Source organism: Eriocheir sinensis, chromosome 20 (assembly GCF_024679095.1).
Source record: "Eriocheir sinensis breed Jianghai 21 chromosome 20, ASM2467909v1, whole genome shotgun sequence".
Classification (NCBI taxonomy): domain Eukaryota; kingdom Metazoa; phylum Arthropoda; class Malacostraca; order Decapoda; family Varunidae; genus Eriocheir; species Eriocheir sinensis.
Window position 1 is genome coordinate 17,349,707 of NC_066528.1, and position 12,943 is coordinate 17,362,649.

A 12,943-nucleotide genomic window follows, 5' to 3' on the forward strand; every position below is an offset into this window, starting at 1 on the left:
GGGGCTGTGCTGATTCAGTTCTGCTGTGTGTGTGAGTGCAAGTGTTTGTTGTGGTGGTGTTACAGGGCTGTGTGTAGCACAGGGAACAGAAAATAATCATCTATTGGAACAAATGGTGACTGTAACGGCATGATCTGTTATTCACTTTCCATCCTAGGCTGCATGTGGTTGGTGGGTCCTGTGAACGGTCTGATCTTTTTGGTGACTGTGCCGGGCTGGCTGTTGTGGCCTGGGCCTATTGGTCAAGTGTGTGTGTTACTAGTAATAATATAGTCCTGTAGGCAAACCACACCAAACTGGCTGTTGGGAGGTGTAGGCCATGGTAATTGATGTCTTATGGTGTTGTTACTTTCCTGTTTCCACCCACGTGACGTCCCATCTCAACAAACAAGTCTTATACCACGGCAGCCTTGGGTGGGGGGGGGCACAACAGCAGTGTTACCACCTCCTTAGAGGGATGAGAAAAGTAACGGGAGAAAGAAATAAGGGAGAAGTTTTGTACCACTTGGGGATTTATGTAAAGAATAAAAAAGCATTCCGAGAGACGAGTTTTATTATCGTAAGAAAATAGCGTGTGTTCCTTAATTTCACTCTCCAGTGACCGTCAAGACAACCTGTGAATCACAGCTTTGGATCTTGAGTCAAACTTTACTGAACTTGCTGTTGAAGACAGGCAAGGCACGACACATTAGCACCACCGCGCGGCCATCATGCCTTGACGCGCCCTTCATGTGAGGCTCGGCCAGCAATGCCCAGACTTACTCCCTTCACTATTCTTTGTGTTGGAACACTTATAAGTTATTACAATGTTAACACAACCCTTTTGACCCTGAACCCACGGTGGAAAATGAGTCACTAATGATGATGAGGATCCAGGGTAGATTAATGAAAAAGTAGAGGGCGGGCAGCTTTGTAAAGTGAGAGGTGTTCCTGATGGAAACAGGAAGAGAAACAAATCTAGCCACTGGAAAGACCCAAGGAATCCTTCACCCTTGACCACCAGCTGACCTTCACTGTCACCATGGCTACAGGCACCATCACCAGGACAGTTATACTGCTGCCATTATGACCTGTCCCTTCACCACTTGTAGATGCAGTATATGTATGATACACAGGTACAACAGTATGAGAAACCTTGGAAAAGTAGTTATTGTCGTGGGGTCCATATTGGAGGCGCGTAGAGATTCTCCATATCTACCAATAAAACAAAAAGTTCAAGAACAATATCTGAAATAAGTGAATGCAACAAAGCCCATCCCAGTGTGGGAAGTAGTATTTAAGAAACGAGAGATGTACAGCAACAACCCTGCCTCAGAATTACTGTGCAGGTGTAGATAAAACCCACCATGAATTAAACTGAAGGACAGAAGCAAACGCCACCAAAAGAAACGTAATACGTGTGGGAAGCGGAAAAAAGAGGAAACGTGTGAGGCTGCAACAACCGTACTACAGAAGAGGATGACATTATTGGAGAATATTGTTGTGCTGGAAGCTTCCCCCGGCGACCATAGGCCTCTAGAAGGCTCCCGGAGAAACGAGCAAGGGGGCGGGGAGCGGCCAGGCGCCAGGCGGGAAGTGTTGCCAACTCGCATATATTTTTGCTACATGTTCTTGTATGATTTAAAATATACTGTAACATTCTAGACTGTACTGTTCTGGATATATATAGGAGAAGAGGGCGAGAGAGGGCCAGTCCCAGTCACAGTAAGCTAGTGTTAAGTGAAGAGTCAAAGTGAAGTGTACTACTAAGGAAGAATATTAAACTACAGAAGCTGTGCGAAGTGTTTCCATATCTCCCTCCCACGGAGTCTCCTGACGGCGACACGGAACCCAAGTAACACGTCCGGCATAACATTTGGTGCTACCAAAGTACTGCCTACAATCACCCCGTTTTCTACCGGGCATCGACTTCCACTCTCTACCACACACAGGCTAGCCGGGGGGGCACCCGTAATTTGACAGGGTAACAGCATCTCCGACCTCGGAGGAATAATGGTGGTGCGCTTGACCGTCACTGGCAGGTCTTCCTTGTTCACAGTCGTCAGTGGCACCCTCCTTCCTCCTACAGTCAGCTGCTCAGCGCGGAAGTCCAGCTCGCACCTGTGGGAGACAAGATAATCCATACCTAGGATGCAGGGGTCATCCATGTCGGCCACGTACACCGAGAGGAACTCTTCCTTTCCTCCGAGCTCAAACTTCACGTCCACTGGGCCTCTGAGCTCTGCGTAGTGTCCTGTGACTCCGCACAGTCGATGCGGCGTCTTAGGAAGCCGACGATGACTCACCACGTCAGGCCGCACCAATGTGCGTTCCGAGCCTGTGTCGACGACCACAGGCCACAACACTCCGTCAACCTTGCCCTCCACTTGGCAGCTCGTCATGGTGGTTCTCCTGCACACTGATATTTTCGGGGCATGTAGGCTACAGGACAGACTGTCGTTGCCCCCGTGAACCAGTCCTTCTTGGTTTCCCGAGTGGTGGTCCCTCGTTGGGGGCACATTTTTCCGACACTCATTCTTCCAGTGCCCCTTTTCTCCACAGGTCCAGCACTTGGGTCCTTCCCTGGGCTTCTTCTTAGCGCCACCTTCATATTCCTTCTTCCTCTTATAGCATTCGTTCTCCTTGTGCCCAATCTTCTCGCAGTACCAGCACTTTCCTTGGAACCTGTCTGTGTCGCTGACAGCGCCCTTTCGTGCCCTAAAGCCAGAAGTCGAGTCGTCCCTGAAGCCTGACAAGCTAGACCTAACAAAGGACTCAAACTCCATGGCACGTGCCAGAGCTTCCTGCATTGATGTTGGCTTAGCTTGGTTCACTTGTATCTTCAGCTGAGGGCTGTCCAGGGCATCGATGAATTGATCACGCAGCAAAACCGTCAGCAGGTCAGGGGTGGCACCTGGATATGCCTTGTGCGCCATGCTCTCAAGGTCCTGAGCGAGTTCCTGAAGAGACTCGCCGCGCCTCCTGTTGCGGGTTCTGAACCTAACCCTGAAGAGCTCGTTCTGGTGCTTGGTCCCATATCATTGCTCCAGCGCCTGTGCCAGCCCGCTGTAGCTGCCCTTTGTCGCATTGTCGAGCTGAGCAAGGACCTCCAGCGCCGCCCCTTTCAGGCTAGTGGCCAGCTGTACCGCGCACTCTTGGTCATCCCATCCGTTCCGAGCTGTCAACAGCTCAAACTGAGCGCGGTAAGCCTCCCAGGAGACCTTGCCATCAAACTCCTGAGGCTTCTTTCTAACAGGCGAACCCAGCAGACCCATGGGGCTGGCGGAACTTCTTGCGGGGATTAACTCAGGCGAAACAGGGCTCAAACTACCCCGGACTTGCGTAGGAGAAGCATCTTGGGTACAACTAGCCCCTGCAGGCACTGGCTGTCCGTTTCCAGCCAAGCAGTCTTCAAGGGCCTTCACTCTGTCACTTCTAGTATTTCTTTGTGTGTCGTCTCCCGTACCACCTCCATCTCTTGTTGAAGATTTGTGTTCTTTCTCCACTTCTATCAGGCGTTGTCCCAAGTTCGTGGTCACATCAGTCATTTCTCTTCGCACTGATTCACTTCCATCTTGTACTGCTTTTAGCTGTAGCTGTAATCCCGTGAAGCGATCTTCTAGCTGTTCTTTGAGTTCTTGGAGTGTTCCTTCTTGTTGTTGCTGTGCTCTTTCTTGTTGTTGCTGTGCTCTTTCTTGTTGTTGCTGTGCTCTTTCTTGTTGTTCTTTGAGTTCTTGGAGTGTTCCTTCTTGTTGTTGCTGTGCTCTTTCTTGTTGTTGCTGTGCTCTTTCTTGTTGTTGCTGTGCTCTTTCTTGTTGTTCTTTGAGTTCTTGGAGTGTTCCTTCTTGTTGTTGCTGTGCTCTTTCTTGTTGTTCTTTGAGTTCTTGGAGTGTTCCTTCTTGTTGTTGCTGTGCTCTTTCTTGTTGTTGCTGTGCTCTTTCTTGTTGTTCTTTGAGTTCTTGGAGTGTTCCTTCTTGTTGTTGCTGTGCTCTTTCTTGTTGTTGCTGTGCTCTTTCTTGTTGTTCTTTGAGTTCTTGGAGTGTTCCTTCTTGTTGTTGCTGTGCTCTTTCTTGTTGTTCTTTGAGTTCTTGGTGTGCTTTTTCTTGTTGTTCTTTGAGTTCTTGGAGTGCTCTTTCTTGTTTCTCCCCCTGTAGTCTCAAGGCTTCCAAAAGTTCAGTCATCATGTCGTCCCTCTGGGCAGCTTGGGAACGAGTCTCCATGGCGAAAAACAAATGGCTACACTCCTGACACCAGTGTTATGCCGGACGTGTTACTTGGGTTCCGTGTCGCCGTCAGGAGACTCCGTGGGAGGGAGATATGGAAACACTTCGCACAGCTTCTGTAGTTTAATATTCTTCCCTAGTGGTACACTTCACTTTGACTCTTCACTTAACACTAGCTTACTGTGACTGGGACTGGCCCTCTCTCGCCCTCTTCTCCTATATATATCCAGAACAGTACAGTCTAGGATGTTATAGTATATTTTAGATCATACAAGAACATGTAGCAAAAATATATGCGAGTTGGCAATACTTCCCGCCTGGCCACTCCCCGCCCCCTTGCTCGTTTCTCCGGGAGCCTTCTAGAGGTCTATGGTCGCCGGGGGAAGCTTCCAGCACAACAATATTTATTGGAAAATAGCCATATTGAAGAAGCAAAATGAACGCTACACACCAACAAAACTTTGAGATGATTAAAGAAGAAAGAAGGAAGAAAACAGGAAAACAGACCCATGCAGACAGTACGTGAAGAGCTGTAAAGTTAATTAATACCATACACAAAAACTTTCTTGGCTTGTTGTTGGAAAAAGAGAACAGTACAATGAATATGGAATTAAAAGAAAATTGTAATAATGGAAACTAACAAAACGGTATAGAAAAGCAAGTGAAGTATATAAGTGTGCACTATGAAATAACAAAGTGTATGGTGTGAAGTATACTAGTGTTGAGAAGGAGGACCTAAGAAGTGATACAAGGCGGAACAGGTCAAAAGAAGGAGACCAAGGTGTGCTGTTAAAAAGGCAAAACTCCCGCCCGAGAAATCTCAAACCACCTGTAACATCAAGATCAAAATTAGTAAACAAACATCAGCTGACCGCCACGCCTCGCCCACGCGGATAACATGCACACAATAAGGATGAAATAGGAACAAATGGTACGCTAACATGGTATTTTGTTTGTTATAAGTAGTTGAGGAAGAGGAGAGACCGGGTGCCATGGCTGTACAGTATATTCAGAGGTGCAAGCCAGCGGGTGTGATGATTTAGGTCATTTCAGGTCATTGATAATTTTACGTTATATTTGGTCATCTTTAGATCATTATTGTTTTTTTTTATTATTTCTAGGTAATTTTACGTCTTATTTGGTCATCTTTAGGTCTTATTTGGTAATTATAAGGTAAGTTTTATTAAGATTAGATAATTTTTAGGTAATTTTATGTCATTTCAGGTCATACTTTGATAATTTTATGTTATATTTGGTCATCTTTAGATCATTATTGTTTTTTTATTATTATTTCTAGGTCATTTTACGTCATATGGTCATCTTTAAGTCTTATTTGGTAATTATAAGGTAAGTTTTGTTAAGATTAGATAATTTTTAGGTAATTTTACGTCATTTCAGGTCATACTTTGATAATTTTACGTTATATTTGGTCATCTTTAGATCATTATTGTTTTTTTATATTATTTCTAGGTCATTTTACGTCTTATTTGGTCATCTTTAGGTCTTATTTGGTAATTATAAGGTAAGTTTATTAAGATTAGATCATTTTTAGGTAATTTTAGGTCATTTCAGGTCATCCTTAGATAATTTTACGTCATATTTGGTCATCTTTAGATCATTATTGTTTTTTTTATAATTATTTCTAGGTAATTTTACGTCTTATTTGGTCACCTTTATGTCTTATTTGGTAATTATAAGGTAAGTTTTGTTAAGATTAGATAATTTTTAGGTAATTTTACGTCATTTCAGGTCATACTTTGATAATTTTACGTCATATTTGGTCATCTTTAGATCATTATTTTTTTATTATTTCTAGTTCATTTTACGTCTTATTTGGTCATCTTTAGGTCTTATTTGGTAATTATAAAGTCATTTTTGTTAAGATTAGATAATTTTTAGGTAATTATAGGCCATTTTAAGTAGTTTTTAGGTCCACGAAGCTTGAACTATCCTTTCGGTTCTTTGCCTGACGGTGTACTCTAGCATGGCTCATAGGGAAAGGTCGTCCAGGTAAGAAATCCAGGTAAGTTAAGAAATTATCGTAAATTACATATGTTTCTCTGGGCCTCGTAACAATTACACTTCAATAATCTAAATGACGCTAATAAAAATGTAGCTGGTCATTCTCATTGTTTGATTAATTGGTAAATGAGATAATAAATGGGGTATATTTTTCCTTCTACTTTTTGTTCCTTTTTTTCTTGTTTTTCTTCCTCCTCTTCCTCCCCTTCTTCTTCCTTCCTCTCTTCATTCTCACTTATCATTCTATTTACATTACAATATTTGCCGAGTACCTCCTTAGGGTGTATCAGTGTCTGTAAGGTATGTGACCCTCTCATTTCAGCCTCATTCTACTAGTAGGAGTAGAAGATAGCAGGCATTAGTTGTAGAGTAAAAATTATCATTCAACCCGTCCGCTGTGATTGGCATGGATTTCGCCTTCACTGGTAGCCTGGTAACATACACTCCCAGGTCTTTCTCTGCCTCTGTGGTGGATAGTGGAGTGTTTCCCATGTGGTATTGGTATGCTGGATATCCCTTCACTGGTAGCCTGGTAACATACACTCCCAGGTCTTTCTCTGCCTCTGTGGTGGATAGTGGAGTGTTTCCCATGTGATATTGGTATGCTGGATATCCCTTCACTGGTAGCCTGGTAACATACACTCCCAGGTCTTTCTCTGCCTCTGTGGTGGATAGTGGAGTGTTTCCCATGTGATATTGGTATGCTGGATATCCCTTCACTGGTAGCCTGGTAACATACACTCCCAGGTCTTTCTCTGCCTCTGTGGTGGATAGTGGAGTGTTTCCCATGTGATATTGGTATGCTGGATATCCCTTCACTGGTAGCCTGGTAACATACACTCCCAGGTCTTTCTCTGCCTCTGTGGTGGATAGTGGAGTGTTTCCCATGTGGTATTGCCTGGTAACATACACTCCCAGGTCTTTCTCTGCCTCTGTGGTGGATAGTGGAGTGTTTCCCATGTGGTATTGCCTGGTAACATACACTCCCAGGTCTTTCTCTGCCTCTGTGGTGGATAGTGGAGTGTTTCCCATGTGATATTGGTATGCTGGATATCCCTTCACTGGTAGCCTGGTAACATACACTCCCAGGTCTTTCTCTGCCTCTGTGGTGGATAGTGGAGTGTTTCCCATGTGATATTGGTATGCTGGATATCCCTTCACTGGTAGCCTGGTAACATACACTCCCAGGTCTTTCTCTGCCTCTGTGGTGGATAGTGGAGTGTTCCCCATGTGATATTGGTATGCTGGATATCCCCTCCCAAGGTGCAGAACTTTAAATTTTCTTCATTGAGTTATAGCAGCCACTTTTTGTTCCATTCCTGTAGCTTGGTGATGTCTTGTAGGAAATCCGCAGTCAAGGGGTTAAAGCTCCATTCTTTCAGATGTGAGCATTAAGGATGGCAGACTTAGAGGAGACCTGGACCGAGCAGAGTTTCTACAACAAGCCGCTGTCCGTGTGGCTGGGGCGGGAGGATGGCCCGGAGCCCCTCACGCTTGACATCTTCACCGCAGCCTCCATTGGGTGTTGCCAGCAGATGAAGAATATTATTGCTGAGTAAGTGTTCAGAGCCTTGCGTCCTTAGTGTCGTATTATAAGACATTTCGCCGCCCAAGAACACATATTTGACAGGGCTTTCGTAGGAGTTGTAGGCATTTCCAGGAGTAGTGTTATGACCTTGGTGGTAGTTTGACCCTTCCTCTGTACCATGAACGTAAAGAAACACATATTTGACAGGGCTTTCGTAGGAGTTGTGGGCATTTCCAGGGGTAGTTTTCTTACCCTGGTGGTAGTTTGACCCTTCCTCTGTACCATGAACCTAAAGAAACACATATTTGACAAGGCTTTCGTAGGAGTTGTGGGCATTTCCAGGGGTATCTTTATGACCCTGGTGGTAGTGTGACCCTTCCTCTGTACCATGAACCTAAAGAAACACATATTTGACAAGGCTTTCGTAGGAGTTGTGGGCATTTCCAGGGGTAGTGTTATGACCTTGGTGGTAGTGTGACCCTTCCTCTGTACCATGAACCTAAGGAAACACATATTTGACAAGGCTTTCGTAGGAGTTGTGGGCATTTCCAGGGGTATCTTTCTGACCCTGGTGGTAGTTTGACCCTTCCTCTGTACCATGAACCTAAAGAAACACATATTTGACAAGGCTTTCGTAGGAGTTGTGGGCATTTCCAGGGGTATCTTTATGACCCTGGTGGTAGTGTGACCCTTCCTCTGTACCATGAACCTAAAGAAACACATATTTGACAAGGCTTTCGTAGGAGTTGTGGGCATTTCCAGGGGTATCTTTCTGACCCTGGTGGTAGTTTGACCCTTCCTCTGTACCATGAACCTAAAGAAACACATATTTGACAAGGCTTTCGTAGGAGTTGTGGGCATTTCCAGGGGTATCTTTCTGACCCTGGTGGTAGTTTGACCCTTCCTCTGTACCATGAACCTAAAGAAACACATATTTGACAAGGCTTTCGTAGGAGTTGTGGGCATTTCCAGGGGTAGTTTTCTGACCCTGGTGGTAGTTTGACCCTTTCTCTGTACCATGAACCTAAAGAAACACATATTTGACAAGGCTTTCGTAGGAGTTGTGGGCATTTCCAGGAGTAGTGTTATGACCCTGGTGTTAGTTTGACCCTTCCTCTGTACTGTGAACCTAAGGAAACACTCATTAGAACCCGACTGACCCCCTCTTTAACCTTTAGAGATTGTTAATGTGAGAAACGAAAGTGTCTTTTAATACTAACCTTAGTCTTCTATGCCTTCTTCTATGTGTTTTACTTCATCATTTTCTTGTTCCTCTTCTTTATCTTTTTCTTGTTTTTCTTCCACTTCTTCATTTTTTTGTTATTATTCTTCCTCTCATTTTTCTTCCTCACCAAATTCCCTTCCAGTCCATAAATCCATCTAATCTCCATTTAATCAAAGGTTCCAGTAGTGTTTGCCTCAACTACACACCTAATCACTTTGTTCCACTCTTCATGAACCACATTTTGCCTATTTTCTGAACCTGAATTTATCCTACAGAGACAAAGACTTCTGTAACCATAAGAACAGCGGAGGATGGACAGCGCTTATGTACGCCGCCTACTATGGTCACACCGATGCCCTGAGGCTGCTGCTGGGTCATAGCGCCTCCTTGCACCAGCGGAACCACCAGGGATGCAATGCCCTCATGTTGGCGGCCGTGTGTGGAAGCGAGACAGCCGTGGAAATGCTCATAAAGGTGTGTGTCGGGATGCTGTGTGTCGTATTTTAAGACATTTCGCCCGCCCAAGCACACATATTTGACAAGGCTTTCGTAGGAGTTGTGGGCATTTCCAGGAGTAGTGTTATGACCCTTCGTAGGAGTCAAAAAACACACATTTGACAAGGCTTTCGTGGGTGTTGTGGGCATTTCCAGGAGTAGTGTTATGACCCTGGTGGTAGTTTAACCCTTCCTCTGTACCGTGAACCTAAGAAACACACATTTGACAAGGCTTTCATAGGAGTTGTGGGCATTTCCAGGAGTAGTGTTATGACCCTGGTGGTAGTTTAACCCTTCCTCTGTACCGTGAGCCTAAGAAACACACATTTGACAAGGCTTTCGTAGGAGTTGTGGGCATTTCCAGGAGTAGTGTTATGACCCTGGTGGTAGTTTAACCCTTCCTCTGTACCGTGAGCCTAAGAAACACACATTTGACAAGGCTTTCGTTGGTGTTGTGTGGATTTCCAGGTGAAGTGTTTTGTCGCTTGTGGTAGTTTACCCATTCCTCTGTACCGTGAACCAAACTAACACACATTTGACAAGGCTTTTGTCGTTGTTGTGGGCATTTCCAGGAGTAGTGTTATGACCCTGGTGGTAGTTTAACCCTTCCTCTGTACCGTGAACCTAAGAAACACACATTTGACAAGGCTTTCATAGGAGTTGTGGGCATTTCCAGGAGTAGTGTTATGACCCTGGTGGTAGTTTAACCCTTCCTCTGTACCGTGAGCCTAAGAAACACACATTTGACAAGGCTTTCGTAGGAGTTGTGGGCATTTCCAGGAGTAGTGTTATGACCCTGGTGGTAGTTTAACCCTTCCTCTGTACCGTGAGCCTAAGAAACACACATTTGACAAGGCTTTCGTGGGTGTTGTGGGCATTTCCAGGAGTAGTGTTATGACCCTGGTGGTAGTTTAACCCTTCCTCTGTACCGTGAACCTAAGAAACACACATTTGACAAGGCTTTTGTGGATGTTGTGGGCATTTCCAGGAGTAGTGTTATGACCTTGGTTGTAGTTTGACCCTTCCTTTGTACCGTGAACCTAAGAAACACACATTTGACAAGGCTTTCGTGGGTGTTGTGGGCATTTCCAGGAGTAGTGTTATGACCCTGGTGGTAGTTTAACCCTTCCTCTGTACTGTGAACCTAAGAAACACACATTTGACAAGGCTTTCGTAGGAGTTGTGGGCATCTCCAGGAGTAGTGTTATGACCCTGGTGGTAGTTTAACCCTTCCTCTGTACCGTGAGCCTAAGAAACACACATTTGACAAGGCTTTCGTAGGAGTTGTGGGCATTTCCAGGAGTAGTGTTATGACCTTGGTTGTAGTTTGACCCTTCCTTTGTACCGTGAACCTAAGAAACACACATTTGACAAGGCTTTCGTGGGTGTTGTGGGCATTTCCAGGAGTAGTTTGATGACCCTGGTGGTAGTTTAACCCTTCCTCTGTACCGTGAACCTAAGAAACACACATTTGACAAGGCTTTCGTGGGTGTTGTGGGCATTTCCAGGAGTAGTGTTATGACCCTGGTGGTAGTTTAACCCTTCCTCTGTACCGTGAGCCTAAGAAACACACATTTGACAAGGCTTTCGTGGGTGTTGTGGGCATTTCCAGGGGTAGTGTTATGACCTTGGTGGTAGTTTGACCCTTCCTCTGTACCGTGAACCTAAAGAAACACACATTTGACAAGGCTTTCGTAGTAGTTGTGGGCATTTCCAGGAGTAGTTTGATGACCCTGGTGGTAGTTTGACCCTTCCTCTGTACCGTGAACCCGAAGAAACACTCATTAGAACCCGACTGACCCCCTCTTTGACCTTTAGAAATAGCTGATGTGAGAAGCGGAAGTCTTACAATACTGACCTATGTGTCTTTCATGCTCGTAAACCTCAACGAAAAATAGGAAAACCCGACTGATGAGAATAGTGAAGTATTTCTTGTTCTACTGTTGTGTGTTGCAGGCTGGAAGTATCTTGGAGACTCGAGACAACAGGGAGTGGACGGCCCTTTTCCATGCTGTGAATGCGGGCCAGCCAGGAGCCGTCCACATCTTGCTACGACACAGAGCCAACGCTAACACTTGGTGAGGCCGTACTTGCATCCTTCCCTCGCCTCTGTCCCAGCCACATCCTTGTTCCGTCTTTTTTTTTTTTTAAGGTTTTAGTGGTAACTTTAATTGGATATTCTCTTTTAACCTTCCTAACCTCTCGTTCAACCCCACATTACCAGAGTTTTGTATTTTGCTTGTATTTTCTATTGCTTGACCCATAACTTGCAAAAAACCTCAATAATTAAAGGTTTTATCAGTAACTTTAATTGGATACCCTCTTTTAATCTTCCTAACCTCTCATTCAACCCCACATTACTAGAGTATTGTATTTTGCTTGTATTTTCTATTGCTTGATCCATAACTATTGCATAAAAACCCTCAATAGTTAACAGTTTTATCAGTAACTTTAATTGGATATTCTCTTTTAACCTTCCTAACCTCTCGTTCAACCCCACATTACCAGAGTTTTGTATTTTGCTTGTATTTTCTATTGCTTGACCCTTAACTATTGCAAAAAACCTCAATAATAAGGTTTTAGCAGTAACTTTAATTGGATATTCTCTTTTAATCTTCCTAATCTCTCATTCAACCCCACATTACCAGAGTATTGTATTTTGCTTGTATTTTCTATTGCTTGACCCATAACTATTGCATAAAAAACCCTCCATAGTTAACAGTTTTATCAGTAACTTTAATTGGATATTCTCTTTTAATCTTCCTAACCTCTCATTCAACCCCACATTACCAGAGTATTGTATTTTGCTTGTATTTTCCCCTCTTGACCAATAACTATCTTTCAGCCACTCCTCTCGACTCTTTCGTAGGAGCAGTGAGTAGCGAACTTTTTTCATTATTGGTTCCCTCTTTTTGCCCTTGAATTCTTTCCTCTGCTGTAAAAAAAAAAGAATGCAGGCTTGAAATAAATAAATGCAATGTTCTGTGTATGAGAATCTGGTAACACTTGTTCACCCTCCTTCTGAAGACTTGTTCCTCATGAGATCTCCTTCCCAGCGAGCGGCAGAGTGGCATGACCCCGCTGATGCACGCTGCTCGGCTGGGTGACGCTGGCATAGTGGAAGTGCTGCTTCAGGCCGGGGCTTGTACGACCCTCACCAACCACCGCGGCCACACTGCTGCACGGGTGGCTCAGGACGCTGGGTTCCCGGCCATTGCTGCCTCCATCACACACTGGGCCGCACAAGGTAGATAAACCAGTGGTCGTATTATGAGACCGCCCAAGAACACTAAGTTGACAAGGCTTTCGTAGGAGTTGTGGGCATTTCCAGGAGTAGTTCTATGACCCTGGTGATAGTGTGACCCTTCCTCTGTACCATGAACCTAAAGAAACGCATATTTGACAAGGCTTTCGTAGGAGTTGTGGGCATTTCCAGGAGTAGTTCTATGACCCTGGTGATAGTGTGACCGT

At 44.7% G+C, this 12,943-nt stretch overlaps 1 protein-coding gene across 4 annotated transcripts in view; it reads left to right on the top strand.

Annotated features, from left to right (window-relative positions):
• The first annotated feature begins 4,986 nt into the window (after nucleotides 1-4,986).
• Nucleotides 4,987-12,943, top strand: part of LOC127001294 (uncharacterized) — a 44,122-nt gene continuing 36,165 nt past the window's right edge. For all 4 annotated transcript variants that reach the window (XR_007755000.1, XM_050865692.1, XM_050865689.1 and 1 more), the window contains exons 1-5: nucleotides 4,987-5,133; nucleotides 7,607-7,779; nucleotides 9,253-9,451; nucleotides 11,429-11,550; nucleotides 12,529-12,719. Coding sequence is in view for 3 of the 4 variants with exons in the window: in XM_050865692.1 (XP_050721649.1) it covers nucleotides 7,622-7,779; nucleotides 9,253-9,451; nucleotides 11,429-11,550; nucleotides 12,529-12,719 (670 nt within the window). In the remaining variant the exon portion in view is untranslated. The remainder of the gene's footprint in view (nucleotides 5,134-7,606; nucleotides 7,780-9,252; nucleotides 9,452-11,428; nucleotides 11,551-12,528; nucleotides 12,720-12,943) is intronic.